The sequence below is a fragment of the Aptenodytes forsteri genome, unplaced genomic scaffold, assembly GCF_000699145.1.
Source record: "Aptenodytes forsteri isolate BGI_AS27 unplaced genomic scaffold, ASM69914v1 Scaffold282, whole genome shotgun sequence".
NCBI classification, from domain to species: domain Eukaryota; kingdom Metazoa; phylum Chordata; class Aves; order Sphenisciformes; family Spheniscidae; genus Aptenodytes; species Aptenodytes forsteri.
The window spans coordinates 1,924,473-1,944,386 of NW_008794089.1; the positions used below are offsets into that span (position 1 = coordinate 1,924,473).

General features: G+C 43.3%; 1 protein-coding gene across 1 annotated transcript in view; it reads left to right on the forward strand.

Moving 5' to 3' along the window:
• The window catches only part of BLVRA (biliverdin reductase A), a 39,468-nt gene that overhangs the window by 12,696 nt on the left and 6,858 nt on the right, over positions 1 to 19,914 (forward strand). The window contains exons 2-6 of the mRNA XM_009274906.2: positions 12,549 to 12,676; positions 14,424 to 14,543; positions 15,175 to 15,272; positions 16,671 to 16,778; positions 17,523 to 17,694. Of these exons, the coding sequence (XP_009273181.1) occupies positions 12,558 to 12,676; positions 14,424 to 14,543; positions 15,175 to 15,272; positions 16,671 to 16,778; positions 17,523 to 17,694 (617 nt within the window). The 5' untranslated portion in view covers positions 12,549 to 12,557. The remainder of the gene's footprint in view (positions 1 to 12,548; positions 12,677 to 14,423; positions 14,544 to 15,174; positions 15,273 to 16,670; positions 16,779 to 17,522; positions 17,695 to 19,914) is intronic.

The following is a 19,914-nucleotide window of genomic DNA, read 5'->3' on the forward strand; positions in this document are numbered from 1 at the left end:
CACAGCCAAACTGGCCAAAGAAACATTCCATACCATGTGACATCATGCTCAGTACATAAACTGGGGAAAGCTGGCCGGGGGGGCCGCTGCTCGGGGACTGGCTGGGCATCGGTCGGCGGGTGGTGAGCAATTGCACTGTGCATCACTTGCTTTGGGTATTATTATTATTATATTATTGTTATCATATTATTATTATTATCATCATTTTATTTCAATTATTAAACTGTTTTTATCTCAACCCACGAGTTTGTCTCACTTGTGCTCTTCCAATTCTCTCCCCCATCCCACCGGGTGGGGGGGGAGTGAGCGAGCGGCTGCGTGTTGCTCAGTTGCCGACTGAGGTTAAACCACGACAGGAGGGAAGAACAGAGATTTATTGTCCGATAGCAAAGGCAGGCATCTATAAAACAGTGACAACTTACAAATATCTATGTGTAGTGTTTGTGTTTATGATACTAATGTAGGATGCCTTGTGTTTTCCATTTCTAATGATAAAAAAGATGATTTGTCTGAAACCCGGTTTGTGGAGAGGCCACAGTCATGCCTGAGATTTGAATGACTTAAATAATAGAAATTAGTCTTACACAGTGAGTTTCTTTCCCAGAACCTCAAAATGCTTTGCTGAGTTATGCTAGCAGAAGATAAGGAGGAAAGAAGGGATTTAGACTGAGATTTTAAAAAGTTGCAAGGTTGAATAAAGTAATGAGCAGGATTGCTGTTACATTTTAAAATATCTTTAATGTTACCATTGGTAGCATAGGATGTTGGTGGTTCAGTACAGCCCCTCTCTTCTTTTCAGAACTCAGTGACCTCTTTGGTCACTTAAAGGGATGGTGCAGTTAGGGGCATGAACTTGAGGAGAGGACAGAGCTCTTATCTTATACGAGTAACTGTTAAATCACTTCACCAAAATATTGCAGAAGAAATCCAGTGGACTGAGTATTGTCTGCTCCTGAACCTTTGCAGTCGCTGTTTTAGCTGTTGCAAAGTTAGGCGGTTGTGCTGATCCTGCCTTTGACGGGACATTATCCGTTTGTTCAGCCACAGTTGTAAGTAAAATACTGGTTCACGTTAAGTAGATCCATTTGGCAGAGGAAATTAAAAGAGTGGTACTTGGTTGTTTTGTCTCAATTACATGGTCATGCTGGTTCTGAATAGGTTGTGTACTTAAAATATTCCTCTGAGCAGGCATTCAGCTTCACTAAAACCTTCAAACTCCACATCTTTGAAGGCAGATTATGAGGAGTAAAGGCTTTTTTAAAGCCTATTCACCAATTACAGTTATTTTTACAGAGATTTTGGTGGGGATCATGAGTTTTGTAGACACTGCCAGCAGCTTCACCGGTCCCAAACCAATGAGATTTAACAAAGTATGTAGAACCTACAGTGGCCCTAATACACTGGCACAATCCATCCTGTGTCCTTCTCCAGCTAATGTTACTGTGTGGACCCAACATCAAGTCAGGTTATAATTTTTAATGAGTTCTGTATTCATTACGCATCCATGTGCAAGACGGGAATACCTGATCTGGGAGTTGCAATATGTATTCGTTTCTCTTTAGACATGTTTTTAATATTGGTAGTAGTTGGAGTGGCTTGAGCCAAGTAGGATCTTCTGCTTTGCTTGCAGTTGGACCCAACTCGATGGCTGTTTTTTAGGTCCTTTTGGAGACTTTTTGGAACACTAAATCTGGTGATGGCGGATCTGTAAAGAGGCAGACAGTTGTAAATAGGAACTATTTTGTAGGTCATTGTTTTACTTGTTTGTCAAGCCTGAGCATGAGCCTGAGCATGTCAGGCTCTAGGTTGGCACACTTGAAGGTTCAGGTTTAGGCATGCTCAGAGCTGTCTGACTGTACAGGCAAATCAAAACTAGTGAGTAATTTAGCCATCTTCTTGGCATATAAAACTACCCCTCTGCTTGTAGAAATCGTAGGGTTTGATGGGGATAGACCTAGGAATTGGAAGGGGAGACGTGGAGTTTGCTTTTGCAATGTGTCTGGTTATATACAAAGAAAGCATTGTTCTTCCTAAAACTTTGCACGGGGACCTAATGTGCAGTTGAAGTACTGTGGGAAATATGCTTTTACAGCATTCCTGTAACCTCTTTAATTTTTTTTAAATTAATTTTCTTATCAGTATGATTTAAGTAGGATACCAAATGCCCCCTCTAGTGGCTGATACTTTGATAAAGGTGTTTTCAGTTTCTTGGGACAATTTTAACAGATGAGTAGCATGTCAGGACTACTTGACTGCTAAATCACATTGATTTGCAGACTATCTCTTTATGAGAGAGCAGGCTAGTGGCTGGCCTGTACGATTCTTGAGTGTTGCGATGCCCAATCACATGAAAAATACTGAGCTCTAAAGTTAGGAGGGATTTGAGTAACCTCAATTGTTAATCTTCATTCAAGAGCTATTTTTTTCCTACTCTCAAGCGATTGCTGCCATTGGTAGATTTCCAAAATTTAATGGGAATGGAGAGCATCCACTGCATTTTTCAGGCCCTACTGAGGAGTGGTAGACTGAGACAGAGGTGTTAGCCATTGCATGCATCATTTAAAGTTTTAAGATTACAACGTTATGCAATTTTTTGTCTACTTCCCAAGTTATCTTAATCTAGTTATTAAAAAAACTTTCTCAATTTATTTTAGAAGGGTAAAAACATTTTTGCTGGGGTAGGGGAAGAGAAAGCTAAAAAAAATACACTTGTCTGACCAGCTACAACTTATGTGTATATTGTTTGCTCTGAAGAGAGTATGGGGCAGGCCCGGGTGTTACGATTTGCCATCATGCTAGCGATGGAGGCAGAGGGTTTCACCAGCCATGGTAAGCAGTATCTTTATGGTGACTGCAGCCTGTAGCAGGAATGCTTTTTTTGTTTTGGGAATTCTCAAAATAGGTCAGCCTGTCACGGAGTGACCCTTAGTGGACCGGAAGATAGGTATCCTCTATTGGGTTGAGTCCATGAAGATATTAAAAGACCACACTTGTGGCTGGATATGTGTTTTGTTCTTGTGCCTACTAATATTGCAATAAACAGCAAAAGCTCATAGTTCTTAATGTACTTGTAGGAGTATTCTCATTGATATCAATAGGATTACTTGTGATTAAAGCTAAGCGTGCATATAATTCTTCGTGGGGTTTGGGTTTCAGATGAATTTAACAGTGAGAGAAAGGAAAGAAAAGAGCTATTTTTGTGGCGTGGGTTATATGGCATTGTTTTATATAGATATTTCAATACAAACCTTAGTTATAGCCACCTTTTCTAGATGTCTGATCTGCGTGGGATTTCCTACAGCGAAGAAGAGAGGTTGTAATAATAACTACTTCGTACATTGCGCTTATCATCAGTAGGTCTGAGAGTGCTTTTCAGAAGAGAGAGATTTCCCCTGTTCTGGAATTGGAAGGACTGACAGGGAAAGGGGATGTGATTTGCTTGCTGTAGGTCACCCAGTAAATTTCTGGGAGAAAGTAGGAATACAGCCTGGAAACACAGATTCCCTGCTACTGCCCAGCCCAGCTCTGCATTCGTGACGCCCTCTGAAGAAGAAAATGCTTGTAAAAAGGACTGCAGTAATTGGCAGCAAATTCAGAGGCAGATGTAGTAATTCAGAAAATATTTCAGAACATTTTTGCGTAATTGTCCATCATCACTTTCATTTGTATTACAACAAAGGCTTGGAAGCCACTTCTGGCATTGGAGTTTACCTGCAAAGCACTTGTGAATCTATCAAGTGAGGTGGAGAAGCCTTTTCTCTCCATAGGTGACACAGTGAAAACAAAATGAGCAGCACAGGGAGGGAAGGGAATGCCCTGAGATTATTTGGCATGTCTCAGCTCCCTGCCCTGTCAGCTACAGCTCTTGTGATTAGCTCTGAGTAAAGTTTCCCCAAAAATGCAGGTAGGCATGGGTAGTCCTCCTATATTTTTTTTTTTAATGGAACATGAAAAGCTCTCAATTTTAAAAAGTGTAAGAGCACAAAACAGCAATGTCTTTGTATGAAATAGATGTTTAAGCAGAGTCTCAGTAGTTAGTGTTCAGCTGATTAGCCATGCGGACACTTTACTCTGGTGGCTTTATTGTTCTGCAGGGAAGCCAGAGGACACAGTTCGTGGTCCACAGAGACCTGGCAGAGTTCAACTCTGTGATAGCTTTAGTGTTTACATGGGTGTTAAGTTAAAAAAGTGGTGCAGGACATGTTTCGTGCCATTTGTTTCTTTGAGTTAGTACCATTTTTAGCTTTACTTAGGGTTATTTTCTCCAGCCTGTGTTCAGGCACAGACTGGTATTGTAGCAATAATATTGTTCGATCCCATGGAAAATTAGGCTCTGTGAACTGCTGATAGCTCCATACCATAGCTCATTCTCCTGAGTGCTCATCTAAAATTGGACTTTACTCCAAAGTAGTTGACAGTTGCTTGTTCAAACACTCTTCTCTTCTACCACCATGGACAAATTCACTTTCAAAAATTGTTATAGCACATTAAGGCCTGAAAGAAACTTTTGGGACTGTTTGTCGCTCTCTGCTTTAGTCCTATACTAATTAGCCACATACAAGCAGCCTTTTGGTTAAAGAATACCTGTGATGAGGCTGCAGTTATGTGGGATTGTTTATTTACCCACCAGAAGTTTCACAAGGCTCTCTGTAATTCACTCCAGAGTAGTTCTTGGAAACTTAACATTAGAAGTAAGGGTTTGGTTTGTTGTTTTTTTTTTTTTTTTAAAGGGATATTTTTATAAAATAACAAGTGGAGCCCTTCATGTCTTCCTCTTAATTTTTTTTCAGGTGCCCCCAAGCAGGCTCAGTTCTTTCCTGGATAGTTTCAGCCTTAGCAGTGTAGGTATATCCAAATGTAATTTGGCTCTCAGAGTTTCAAACAAAATGAGCCTGACTGAGGACTTAGTTTCTCTACACATCTCTGGGAGGCCATCTCAAAAGTGTTATTTGTCTTTTGTTTTTCCTCTTCAGACTAGCAACCAAATCTGAACCACAAAGGGTGACTACAGACAGAGAACAGGACAAAATGGTCACTCGTACCCACGCACGTACGTCACAGCACTTCCAATTCAGTCCTCCACAAGGTGGAATATGTCATGTATTAAAACCTGATCTTCAGATTCTTCCAGTACCTATCACGGTTTTATATTAGTTTTGTGAAATGTTTTTGCTGCAAGTATGGAGTTGCAGGCTGTGGAGAGCAACCTCACTGTGACAGGAGTCTGGACAGTTGTGGACTCTGGAGTTTAGTAGAGTTAAGTTGCAGAAGTATGTTTTAATAAAAGTTTTCCTTTCTACTTAAGTATTAATGCTGGAGACGGTATATCTGTTACAAGTACAGCCATTTATTATCAACCATCACTGTACATAGTAAAGGTGCTTGTTTGGCAGCTGTAACACAGCATCTGGCCGTATCTCAATATAACTATAGCAACTTAAGCTTTGGCAGCCAGCTGGAAAACCAGAATTTAATCAGAAAGTCTGGGCAAATAAGCCTGCATATCCATGTAAACCAATGCAGATGTATTGTTCAAATGTCATTTAAAAGCCAGGAAGAAAAGCCCACTCTGGCTGTTTCCAAGGTACAGTGGTGCCAGTCAGGATGAGACTGTTTTCTGCCGGCAAACCTCTGCTAGAGTTGATGCCTTGAAGGTATAACTCACCTACCAGAGCCTGCGTGCCTGCCAGGAAACTGTGGCCTGGGTTGTGATAGCCAGAAAGATGGGTGTGAGAGAGGGAGAGATGCTGGGGAGGGTTGATACTTAAGACCATAACAAAGAACTCTCAAGGAAAATGTATGTGGTTGCTCTATAACTTCTAGGTGCTGTTGTTTTCCTCTGAAATGTGGAGACTGTAAATGGTCTTGGCAGGTTTTCGAGAAAATTTCTGACTCTCATTCTATGTCCAATTAATGTTTTAAAGAGAAGTAACAAAGAGTGTTGGGGGTTGCCTTCCTGACTGCCTCTTTCTTGCAGAAGGACTTTACTTTTATCTCTAGGTTGCAGCAAAGGAAGAGCAAAAACACGAACTCCTGCTCCAGCATGTTAGCATTCAAACAATTATTCTCTTTGCCTCCATTTCTGTTTTTCATTTTTCTTCAAGTTCTGCCTTTAGTTAGGATTAGTGAGGCCTGTGTTGAGTCTGCTTCCCAAAGGTACTTCAGCACATACAGAGGTTAAAGTGCATAAGTGGTTTCCTGCAGAACAAAGGATATTTGTGCCTTTGACTAGGCTGCTAAATTGAAGCATTTGTGCAGTTCTTCCCTATTAAAAAAACAACACTAACAAATGCCACACTGTTCAGCTTCTGCTTTCTCTGCTCCAGGCAGATGCATCTTGCTATGAGTAGCAATATGAGAGTAAGATGTGGTGGCACAGGCTATAACATATACCAACACCCCGAGTACCGCATCTGTCAGGGCTCTGGGTATTTGAAATCAGAGATGTAGGGCTGGAAGGGACTTCAAGGTTTCAACTTGTTGATTTTACAGTGACTGCTGCTGTCAGTCCAGTGTTCCCCTAAAAACTTCTGTTGAGGAAGATGCTGCAACCCCCATCTCAGGGCTTCACTGCCATAACAGAGAAAACATTTTCTATGGTGTCTAATCCACAAGTCCGCTGCAAAGGGAGCTCTGGAGAACTTCCTTGGTCCAGCATGGTTTATGTTAGGGGAAAATATCGGGTTGAATCCGACAGTCTGAGAGGGGCGAGGCTGCACAGCTCCATGGCCCCTGGTCTGACCAGTAGTGAGGCTGAAAACGTATTCCCAGTCAGCAGATGTACACAGAGCACACGTATACACCACGTGTATACACTCGTATGTGGCCGGCCACACAGATCACAAACAGAACACTCACACGGACAGCACCAGCAGCCACATCCTCTTCCCCTCTCTGGCTGAGCAGGATGGAGGTCCTCTAGTGAGAACATTCTATATATATGTACATATGTACAAGGTGAATCCCTCCAGCAGCTGGGCTCAGACACTCCGTCTGCCCAGTAGCTGCCCCTGAATCCCAGTCTCCCCAGTTGCTGGCCCCTGGCCATATGAGTCCTCCTTTACTCTTAGGAGCAGTGGGAGGTGGCTGCCAGGTCAGTAGGGATTGTATTGTGTCTTTTTAAGTGGCAGGAAGGAAATGACAACATATGTCAGCACTCAGGTTTGGTAGAGTTTTATAGATTTAATGTAAGCAAAGATCTGACAGGTATAGAAGGGGGCGCTGGACAGAGTGAAAATTGCCAAAGAATTACTGTGGGAATGAAATGGTTCAACTGTTGAGTATGCAAAACTGAACTAACCTTGACAGCAGTATTTTCAGATTAAGTACTCATCTGCAAGGTTTCTGCTACTCTTTAAGATACACGTGGCAGTAAAGTGGTAGTCATTTGAAGTAGAACACTTAAAAAGACCAGGCTGGGAGTGCTTCAGGAAAGACTCCCACATCACTGTTATGCTATTGCAGGTGACATTAATTGCAAAATATTTTGATTTCAGATGTGAGTCACTCATTCATACTTGACTTTGAAAACTGCAGAGAGAATGCACGAGGCTTACTGAAATTCTCTATATATCATGAGAGAAGGTACCCATTCTCATCCTGTAATGTCTAGATATCCTATGAAAAATTTTCTTGAAGGGGACATAATTCCTAAGTTCTGCCTTTTATCTTGCCTTGGCACTGGCTTTGCATGGCCTTAGTGATGTTGCACAAAACAGAGGTAAGCCTCACTTCCCTAAAGCTTACCTCTGTAAGCATTAGCAGTTTTGAGATGTAGGGACTGAAGTTCCACTGTGATTGCACTGGGGAGGAACACATTTGCTGGGTGACTGATCCCTTTGGGCATTGCCTGTTTTGCTGCTGAATATTCCTGGTTTACTGCTAAATTTTGCAAGAATACTTGGGTATAGAGCACTTTTTTTGCTACAGAGTAGTCTATTCAATGGGGGAAATAAGCAGCACAAGCACTGAAAACTCAACAGAGAGCAGAGGGGTGACAGGACGATGATATACAGGTGTAGGATAAATGATCTTCTTCAGCTAGATGCCTTTCTCAGGTCTGCTTCTCAGTGTCGTGCAGGGCTCATCTCCCTCAGTAAGAGGAGCCACTTGTTCTGGCTGTCTGTGGGGAAGAGCTCCCGCACTGGTCGGCAGCCGCCATGCACTCCGCCCTGGTTCAGAGGGGACCCTGGGTGGGGCTGGCAGGGCTGCCTGCAAACAGACCAGGGCGGTTGCTGCTGGGCAGTGGGAGGCACTCTTCAATCACAAACTATGAGCTTGAAGGACATCCCTTCCTAATCTTCTCACCAGCCCTTTTGCTTTCATACAGCCAGTTGGGGAGGGGTGGAGAAAAATGCTTTTGGATGCTGGCTGATATACTGTTATATCACTTACTGTACAATTTTTCAGTACAACAGGAGCCAAAGTTCAGCAGCCTTGAAAATGCCTCTGAAATCTTTTTGTCAAAACTTTAACTGAGGTCACCTATCTTAAGAAAAAGGCATGGAAGGCAGGCACAGCAGTTTACGGTTTGTACTTTCATCATTTTTGTACTTGAAAGATAACTGTAGCTGTTATCCTAGTGTAAAGGTTTGAACTAAGGAGTAAATTTTCATATATTCATCTGGACTCTCAGATGAGTATTCTCTATTCTGCTCTTACCTGGTTCATGACAGTTCCGAAAAACATCTAATTTACTTTTCTCCCTGAGCAGCTCCAGGATTTGTTGTGTAAGCAAAATGAGGGTAATAAAAAGCAGCAGGAGGGATGCAGATGTAGTGATTTTTCTCTTAGCTACGTGCATAAGCAAAGGTTCTGTAATGTACATTTAGTAGCTGTTTCTTTCTGTGTGGATACTGTATTAGCCTGCAAAACCTTGACCTGGACCGAATGGCTGGTTGCTATGGCAACAGGTTGCATAGTAACAGGTTTTGTTCCTAGGTTGAAATCATCTTGCTTTCTTAAATGTGACTTTTGGGGAGGTCAGAAGAAACTGGGAAAGTTTTTCAAAGGAGAGGCAAAAATGTTGATGTTCAGCAACCTGAGCATCTGCTGAGAGATGTTCTTTGTTCATGACAGTGGAAGAAGGTAGTCGGCTCCCCCACCTTCTCCACTTCGTTGAAGCGGAGGTCAGCAGCTCACCAGAAAAAAAAGCAGTTCTTGGAAACAAGGTGACTGTGGGAGCTTCAGGGGAATTCGTCTGCTGTGTGACTCCCACACCCAATCCTGCTAAAGGCAGTAGGCAAATATTAACAGCTTAACATTCCAGTAACCTTGAAAATTTCTGAACTTAAAGTAAGCCCCTGATCAGCTGCTCTCCAGCTGGACTGCTTCTAAACCTCTGCTGACCTGGTCCTGATTCACACTGGAGCTCTTTATGAATCTAAATTTTAAAGAATTACAACCATACACTTCGGAAGAGCATTTTTTTTGCTTTTTGATGGCTCTGCTTGGCAAGGTCCTATGGAAGACTGCCCTGGGGGGCAGAGGGGCTGAGGTTGATCTACAGAGACGACCTCCCCAGAGCACAGGCGCCCCAAGCAGAGCCAAGCATGGCAGAAAGACCTCCTGCCTGAGCTCAAACACAAAAAAAAAAAAGTGCACAAGCTGGGAGGGACTATCCAGGAGGGACATAGAGACAGTGGCCAAGCTTGCAGGGACAGAGCTGGAAAAGGCAAAGCTCAGCTGGAGCTGAAACAAGCTATGGGAAGGTTTCTCTGGGTACATTGGTGGCAAAAAGAAGGCTGAGAAAATATGAGCCTGCTGCTCAGTGGGGCCAGGGTGAAGGAAATTAAAGGTACCTGATGCCTTTTTTTGCTGTGGCTTTCACTAGTAGGGTCTGTCCTCAGATCTCCTGGGTTTGAGTCTGCTGACAGTCTGTAGAAATGTAGCATTACCCACAGTAGAGGAAAACAGCGATATAGCTCTTGAGCTAATTGGATGTACAGCAGCCCCTGGCACCAGGCAAGGTACATCCAAGGGTGCTGAGGGACTTGGTTGATGTCACTGCGAAGTTACTTGGTGATCGGGGAGGTTCCTGGTGACTGGAAAAGGGCAAGTATTGCACTCATCTTCAATATTGTTAAATGTCTTCATTAACCACCTGGACGATAGGATGGAGAGCAGCTTTGGCAAGTCTGTGGATGAAATCAAACTGGGGGGAGTGGTCAATACACCAGAGGGGCCTGGGTAGGCTGGAGAAGCGGCAGACAGGAACATCATGAAGTTCAGCAAAGGCAAACGTAGAGTCCCTTCTCCAGGGTGGAATAACCCTGGGTACTAGTACAGGTTGGGGACTGCCTGGCTGGAAAGTCAGAAAGTGCCCTGCAGATGCTGGTGGACAAGTTGAACCTCAGGCCACAGTGTGCTCTTCTGGCAAAGAAGGCCAACTGTGTCCTGGACTGCATTAGCAAGCGTGTAGCCAACAGGACCTGCCTACACCTGCAGTGCCGTGTCCGGTTTTGTGAACCTTGGTACGAGAAATAAGTTAAATACAGGAGCGAGTCCAGGGGAGAGCCACCAAGGTGGTCAGGAGGCTGGAGCAAATGATGAACAAGGAGAGGCTTAGGGAACTGGGTTTGTCCAGCCCCCAGAAAAGAAGGGTAAGGAGGGGTATTATTGCTGCCTGCAGCTTTCTGATGGGAGGATGTAGAGGAGCTGGAGCCACACTCTTTTGGGAGATGTGCAGTGAAATGGCAAAAGGCAACGCAGGAAACTGAGTAGATACTAAGAAGAAGTTCTTGCTGTGAGGGTGGTCAAATGCTGCAGCAGGGGCCCTGGGAGGTTGCCGGATTCCCATCTGTGGGGCAGTCAGAACTCGGCGTAGCCCTGGTGTGGCTGAGTGGGGTTTGGATCGGGTGACCTCCAGGGGCTCCTTCCAGTCGAGATCATTCTGCAAGTCTCAGTCTCTTTTCTCTTTGGCCATAGAGAAAAGCAAGTGTAGCTGAGAGCCCAGATCAGGACTCTGCCTGTGGGTGGAACTGAAAATGGGTTGCGTGGTTATGTTACCCTCCTTTTCCCCTCTCTCTCTCAGCCCTATACATCTCTCTTCCCTGGTGAGCAGTGTCATCACGTTATACCTCAAATATTTGGTAATGACATGTCACTGTAATCCCCCCTAGAGAACTCTTCCAATATCACTCATTTCTTCTTTTCTATTAAACATGCCGCTGTGTGTTTTAACCTTTGGCATGTATAAAGTAAGCAGAGTTCAGTGCTGACAGGAATATACACATAGGCAGGAGCTTACAGAAAAACAAAATCCAGACATGACGTGATTGGAGAGGGGCTTTCTTTTATTTTTTTTTTTCCTTTGTGCCAGTTGATGTAATTTCTTAGCAGCTGTCAACCTCTAGCGCTGTCAGAACAGTCACTTATGGCTGTGCTGCTGCACTGTGATTCTGTCAGACAAGAGGCACAAGGAGGAGTGAAGTGGGGTTGTCCATTTATCCATTTAAGTCTCAGAAGGATTTGAAGGGCTGCAGCCGGGTAGTGGAAGCAATTGAAAGTGTTCACTTGGGTGAAGGGATCAGCAGCAGTAGGAAGGAGAACACCGAAACAGAAGAAACAGAGTTTGAAGGGATGCTGTCGTAGGATGGAAGGAACAAAAAATGCAGTGGGGCTGACTTAGCTTGGTTTTAGGCTGTTTTTCTTGTAAATCTTAAAATTACTTTACAAAGTGTTGCTAGTCCTCAGGGTGGTGGAACAGTGCAGGTTTGAAAGGTTACACCGGTTGCCCAGTGCTTCTGCAAATCAATGGCAAATCATAAAACCAACAGAAGAATTTATTACCAGTGGCCCAGCAGCCCGGCCAGCGAGCGCAATACCTGGCTCATCCTCCGTATGATGCAATTGTGGCGGGAATGTGCTTTTGGGAGATGTAAATCTTGAGGACATTCCTGCTTGTCATTAAAGAGATGGCAGAGCTTTCCTGGTGCGTGGAAATGTCAAGCAAGCATCTTGACCAAATTATCAGATGGTTGGTTGCATCTTGACGTTGTAGGACGTGCCAGTGGTTACACAGGGGAAGAAAAGATGCTCTTTGCTTCCTGTCCCAAAGTATTCCGGCTATGCTGCTGTGCACTGCGAATGTCCGTGTGGCAGTCCAGAGCAGGTTGTGCTGCAGACACTCGGGAAGTCAGCAGGGTTTATATAAAGCTCTGCTAGGTTTGCAGAACCTTTTGGCTCCTTTCCAGCATGGAAGCGGCGATATAAATAGAAGAATGTCTCACTTTTGAAGTCTGCCTTCTATTCACGGAAAGGAAGAACTTTGTGCCGGAGCTGTGGTATAATAGCTGTTAAATACAAGTCTCAACACCAGTCCTATGACAGGCTGAACCGCTTGACCACATTTCAATGGGATGCGACTGAGCTCAGTAGCCTATAGCATCACATCTCTGTTAGCTGGTTGCTGACATCTGAATAAGGTTTGGCTGTATGAAGGCAGGGTTCAAGAGTAATCCATCCTCCCACCTCCCCTCCCAGCTGCTCCTCTCCCTGCTAAAAGAAAAAAACGTTGCGCTTTTTTTTTTTTCTTCCCCTTTGGTCAGATTAACAAAATGTTTGGGACCGTGGTGGTTGGAGTCGGGATTGCTGGCTTAGCACGGATCCGAGACTTGATGAATCCGATGCCTTCCAGCCCTTCTGAGCACCTGAAACTCTTTGGATTTGTATCCAGGTTAGAAATTTCATCTTAGCATGTTTAATATAGATTATTGTAATGTTTCTTTCTTCCGGTGCACATGCCTTTCCATTATTTGAGGGGGGCAGGGGATGAATATCCAAAGTTTTATATTTCTCTTATAATTAAGGCTGTTTGAAAAGGGAAAGTTTATGCAAATATGCCTGTCATTCTGAGTGGCAGCTAGGAAATGAGCACAGAAAGCTTTGTAAGAGGGAGCAAATAGGTTACCTAGTGAGATACCTTGCAGAATTCTGTGACTAAAATAAAATCTGAGAGATGTTCTCGCTGCAGGATCTGTGTGGTAAAAAGAAATGCAATTCTGTCTGACTGAAATTTCCTGTAGGTTTAGAATGGTACAGACAATAATTACACTAATGAGCTAATGTCTGCATGAAATTTATAGAAATGTTAAAAAAACATAGATGTTTTACAAAGTTTTTAAAAACTTATTCTACAAAAACACATTGTAAAGCTCCTAACACTGCAACTTCATCCTAAAATTCTGTTTATTTTATTTTTTTTTAAACCAAATACCGAACTTGTAGATGTCTTTAAAGAAAATCTGATAATTTAGTACATACAGTAAGGTTGCCTCCTGGAGAACAACTTTATGGTTTTTCTCACTAGCTTGGAGCCATGGAAATCTAGCAGGACTGTGTTATGCATATACCTCCCGCTGAGCATTCCTGCTAGACTGTCTGCCCCATAACACCAGAGCATAAAGGTTTTAAATAGTTAGGTGGTACATGTATGGATCTCAGACTGTGAATGTATTTTTCCAGCTATATTTAAATGATGCAGTCAGGGTTGTTTGAGACTGAAAGAACCTATTAGGTCATCCAGTTTATCTCCCTGCCATATACACTCTTGATTCCCTGATGCCTCTGCTAGTGCTATAGCTAGCCTTGAACAACACTGAAGATAGGGTTTCCACTACTTCTGCAGAGAAACAGTGCTGTCGAAATGAACAGTTCACAGACGGCTTGCTTGGATGTGTTGCCTTGCTCTTTGCATTCCAATCACATACAAACATTACCTGTCTTTGCTTTCAAGTCCTGCTTGTGGCCGACCCTCCTGCCGTCTGTCACCTATCCTAACTCTGTCAAGCTGTCTGCTCCAGTCTTTACTAATGCAAAGGGCTTTGGGGGGGGGTATGCGTGTTTCATTTTCAGCTGGAGATGTGTTCAGGGTGGTGGCCAAGAGAGCCTTCCCCTTAGCACTGACATGGTGTGTGTGTTGCAAGGTATAAGCCATCATAGCCAAGTATCTGCTTTGTCCCTCTCCTGCTTGTCCATGTTTGTTGTAGTTGTGTGTGGCCCTGCCACCTCAAGTGCTTTTGCCCATGTTGTCCAGCATGGTGGGAAGTTCTCCCGTAGGAGCACTGTCCTCTTTCAAGGCACTCTTTTAAAATGGCTCTTTCATAATGATGCTTATTAAAAAACAGAACAAAACACAAACCAAACAAAACTAAAAAGCACTCTACACTTCAATAGCAGGACAGTTTCTGTACTGATACCACCACCTATACACTGACCCATCTGTGTTCTTCTTTTGTGCAATCTACTACTGTCTGTAAGTGCTCGTGCCCTTCCTGGATTACAAGCTGCCTTCTTCTGCCCTGGTTGAACTCAGTGAGACAGTGGTCCATGGGAACAATTTCTAAGTGCTGCTGCACAGCATGCAGTTGGGAAGAATGGACTGTGATGGTTACGCTCTGGTTGTATTTATGCTAAATACGCAGGAGAAGTTTTGGCAATGTTAATGAGGCCAAGCAGATTAGCCTGGAGGATGCTCTAAGAAGCAAAGAGATCCATGCAGCCTTCATCAGCACAGAGAACAGAAGCCATGAAGAAACCATCAGGTATTTTGAGGTGTTTTTTCTTCCCTTTTCCCACCCTTTCCCCTGTAATTTAGAAGCATAGAGGAGCTGTGTAAAGCTGTTGCAGGAGAGGATGTGGATACTGGAGGAGAGACTGCCAAACTAGAAGCCTGAAGTGAATGATAGCGAGTTTCCTGGAGTACCCAATAAGCCCTGGAAGAGAGTAGGATTTAAGATGCATTCATTTCCCAAGTAATTCCAATTGCGTACCTCTAGGCCTGTGTTTGATGGACAGGCAGCTTAAAACAGGATTCAAAGCTTTTCCTCACAGATTATGTAGAGGAAGGGCACTCCAGTGCCCCACTCCAGCCACTCAAGTGTCTGGAAGTTAGAAATTGCAGTGCTCAATGCTGTGGCATTTTAGTGACTTGCTGTAGGTGAGTGAGGGACTTCTGTGGAAAAAGGAGAATTAAAACCCAGCTCTCCTGGTGTTTAAATGTGTGATGTAGCCACCACACCATCGTTGCTAGGAAACTTGCCATTTATTTCTGTTACTCCACGTTGTGCATTTCTCCATATGGGGCTGACTGTGGGAATGGGAAGCAGCTTGCACAGTGGAGAGAGATGATTACGATGATATACCTTTTAAAGACTGATCTTGTATCCCTTTCAGAATGTTTTTAGAAGCTGGGAAACATGTCCTCGTTGAGTACCCCATGGCTTTGTCTGCTAAGGCGGCCCATGAGCTCTGGGAGATGGCTGAACAGAGAGGTAATGGCATTTGTTCTCAAGGGTGTAAACAGTATTACCTGTTTGGTAGCACCAAAGGCATCAAACTCAAAGGCAGGGCTCCAGTCTACTATTAATCATGACATACAAGGGAGTATGCCTGTCTCAGAGATTTGTTAATCTAGGATTTAAGACGTGTGCCAATGGGGAAATAAACACACAAATGTCAAGGCTAAGAGTAAGGTACATTTGCCCTCAGAAAAGCACTGGTCTCTGCTTGTGACACTAAGAATGCAGTTAGAGAAGGAAACTTCTGTCACAGTGATAGTAAAGCACTTAATGAGTATAGCCATTGGACTTGTGCACTTCCCTGTCCTCTCCCTGAAAATAAAACTGGAAACAGCTCTCCTAGCTTCTAGTGTTTGTGATGTGCTGGTCACACAGAGCTGCTCATGCTATTGTAGGCCAGCGAGGTATCCCTGTCTGAAAGAGAGCTTATCTCTAAGCAAAATCTCTTTATTTCTGGAAAGCGTGTGGTCCCATCCCTGTGGTGCCAAGTGTCAGAAGCTGGCAGTTCACTTGAGGCCACTGGGGATGTATGGGGCTGCAAGGAACAGAACAGTGCTGGGCAGGAGCAGAGTGCAAACCATTTGGACAAGCTGCACTATGTATACCACTGCTTCTTAAAAATTTCCTTTGTGACTTTTATCCTAAAACACCGGAGGTATAGGATTTCTGCTTTGCTGTTTCCCTGTACCAACACCACTTACTGCCTTGTTGCTCGCCAAATGGCTTCCCATTTGAGCAGAATTTATGGCTCTTCTCTTGAAGCAGCAGCAGTTACTGTCAGCAGCCTAAATTGACTCTTCTGGAAACCTTCCAGAAAAACACATATTGAATGAGGGCCACATTCAACGTGTATTGGATAGCCTCTATTCCAAAGCAGCCCAATTAATTGCAATGGAGGGAGGTACTCCTTAACATATTGTTACAATCTGGGTCTGAGTATTATAGTATTTGTTTCCCCTTCTTTTTCTTTCCTACTACCCTGGGAGGAAAAATGCAGAACAAGGAAATGTGAGGGGAAAGAGGCCAAGAGTTAATCCGTCTTTTACTTTGAAGACTCATGTTTCAGCCTTAGTTGGGTATTGGGTTTCATTACAGAGTTTCTGTTAAACATAGTGGCTACTGTTCCTGCAGTCGCTATATTTGTTGTCTCCTGGAAATCCTTAACCCAGATGGATGCCTTAGCGCAGGGCCCGTGTTTGGTTTTCTTCCTGACATCATTTTGCCAGCCATGCGTGAGAACACTTCTAAGTGAGTTCCCACTGGTGGCTGGTGAAACCTTTACAGCTTAGATGTGCCTTTGATTCACACAGAAAGCTCTTACTTAATCTGTCCTGATTTTTGGTGTGTTTTCTTTTTTTTTTTTAATGGCAGATAAAGTACTCCATGTGGAGCACATTGAGCTTTTGACTGAAGAGTACAAGCAGCTGAAAAAAGAGGTGGCTGGGAAAGACCTGGTGAAGGGAACATTGCATTTCACAGGTCAGTAGCTGTGAGGAAATCAAAGTCCATCTGGATTTGTCTGTCTGCTCCACAAGGATGCCAGTCCTTCCAGGCTTCATTCAGTCCTTTTAGACAAGAGTCTGTCTATAAACTGACTAGACACAGGTATCAGTTCTGGATATTTCCATGAAATTACAGAACTGTCTGGAAAGCACCTTTGCCTTAACAGTTGTCTTCTACGGGCTGTTGCTTTGCTAATCTCTTTCTGCTATCTGGTGAAGAATGCAAGCCCGTGCCTTGTTGTATGGAGGAGAGAGCACTTCTTCATCCTTTCTGTACTTTGGTGGTGGTGACCAATTTCTCATTCATATTGGTCTCGGAGAGGAGGATGAGCTTTGAGGAAGTGTCCCAATTTCTAGTGGGGACCTTTAGTCTTCCGTACTGGTGTTTGGCCCCAGAAGAGCTGGGAGAGATTTTTAAGCCGTTGTTTTCTCCTTACTTTATTCCCTTGTTGAATCCACGTACACCCTCCGGTCCTCAACATGTCCTGAAGGGTTTGTTGTATGTGTACTTTGTGCAGCCTTCTATGTCATAGCTCATCAACTGATCCATTTCAAGGTTGACCATGTTTGTTGACTTTCCTACTCAGTCCATCCATCCACCTATGGCCTGTCTACACCCTGGTCTCTAAGCCTGCAACACTGCAGTTGCTGCAGCCTTTCCTATGCAGAAGGCATTATCCTCTTTCCCATTTCTCAAGACTTTCTGTTGCTGTTGCATCAGGTAGCGTCCTTGATGAAAACAAAACAGGATTCCCAGCTTTCAGTGGAATTGCCCGACTGACTTGGCTGATTGACCTCTTTGGAGACCTCACTGTTACCTCTGCCACCAGAGAAAAGCAGAAGGATAAGAATTATTCCAGAATGACTGTTCACTTTCAGACGGCAAACAAGAAGTGAGTAATGGCCGTGGCAGCAGGTGAGCCAGGCTTCTCAGGTATCGTCTGCAGGAGTCCTGCATCCTCTCTTCCTCTTGTGGAAACAGAATGGGTGGATGCTGGCATTGAAGTGTACAAGAGAAACAGACCTGAAAATGCTTCCTATAGTAATCACGGTAAAAAGAGCCACCACCAAACAATGTCTGCTGAAGAGTACAAGGAGGTTTAAAAGCTCTTTTCTGGTGTCTCAATGTAGGAATGGGCCCATAATGCATTTTACCATGCCCAAGACTGAAAGACCCTTCTCTTGCACTCTGAAAAATTGTTCAGAGGCAGGCTATTTTTTGTTTAGCATCAGACATTCTAGCTGTACATTGAAAGGTTGAAAATATATGACCGTTTGAAAAGGTAATGCACTATTTATAATACTTAGCTTATAGCACTATAATGCTTGTGCTAATATGTAGTACTAGCTGGAGGTTAAGAGAAAATTACACATTTCGAGCTGAAGTATAATCATAGAATCATAGAATAGTTTGGGTTGGAAGGGACCTTTAAATAATAAACTACTGAAAGGCCAACATGCAAAGTTTCCTCTTGACTAATGTCTAATCTGCAGTCCTGAAGTTTCCTCGATTTTTCCTGAGTAGGATAACAGTCTGTTTCCCATTTCTTGTCTTTTTGCTTTTGTGGCATGAGTGTGTCAGGCTGAGTGAGAATCCCGCAGCCAGGATTACTTGTCATTTTTTCCAATCGTTGTACTATGACTTTCTTGCAGAAAACTCTTTTGATGATGCGGTTTATAATAATGAGTTTGATCTCCCTTTTATTAACGGTAACAATAGCCTTGCTATCAAATATTATATTTTTAATGGCCTTGCTATAAAATAGTATATTTTTAAATATTATATGACCATGAAGTAAGTCATCAGTGTTTCATACTGTGGATTCAGTACTCAACTTGGTGCAATGTCTGATGATGTAGTTTGCTGGAAACTCTCCAGTTTGGTCATTCTGGGCCATCCGTATGGAGGTCATGTCCTTTCAGATAGGTTGAAGTTACTTACAATGACAGTTTACTGCATGCTATAGATGCGATTTGAGAATTGTCTGACATGAAAAGGTACAGAGAAGTTACCCAAGCACTATATGTTTCCTAGGAGGTAGGAATGGTGATGGAACAATTTGTTCCGTTCCCTTCACTCCTATTTTCCTGTTTTTCCATATAGGACGCTCTGCCTTTGAGAGACAGATGACCCCCTCATAGGCATATGACAAGAGGCAGATGGGAAGACTAGGGAGAGTAAGGGAAAATAAGACCCCATGGGAAAATATTCTGGCCTTTCTTCGCTTGTAATAAATTATCCTTTTTTGTTGCACTTATACTGCTAGAGCACTTAAAACAAAAAAAACCCAACGACAACAAAAAAGAAAAAAACACCAAACATGAATGCTTGCTTCTTTAAGAATTTTAGATAAGTGTTTAGTTAAAAAAGTAATAACCTTGAAGGAGTAGCTATTTGGGGAGTGAATAATCAGGGCTCATTTGAACTGTTAGTTTCACCACGGGTCTAATTAAGCATTTTATCAGCCAGTCCTACAAAGCCCACTGCAGTTTATCATGGGATTAGCATCTTGTTTTAGCAATCTTCCTCTCTCTTTAAATAAAACATCATTTCCAATTCTTTTTAAAATGCAGTTGTGAGAGGACAGAACTCGGTATACAAGCTCTGTTTACCCAATTTGCCAGTAACACGAGTAGCTGTAAAGATCTATATAGAGTGAGATTTTGAATTAATTCCAGCAGGTGGAACTAGTGGGTGGCTTAAACATTTCCCTGGCTGTCCTGTCTCCTAGGTAGCCCTTAGCTGCTTTGTATGATATTTGCTAGATACAAAACTGTTTCTGGATTTCTACTTTTTTTCCTGCTCTACACCGCTAACCAATACCCACTTTTCTTAGCCCACTGCTAACTATTTGTATGGGTCAGTAAGTGTTTTGTCACCATGAGCTTTTTAATAACCTCGGGGACAGTCAGCTTTATGCCTCTGGGATAATTTACGCCAACTGGAAAGTTACATAGCGTTCCTGTATTCTGTTCGGTGGCAGGGCCATATTTCCTGCTGACCTTCCCCCATTGACGTCAGTGGAGTTACAGCAGTAGAGAATTTGGCCCACTCTCTGTCAAGTGAAGGTATGGCCCAGCAGTAATGGTGGTGGTGTTACGGCTCTAATTTG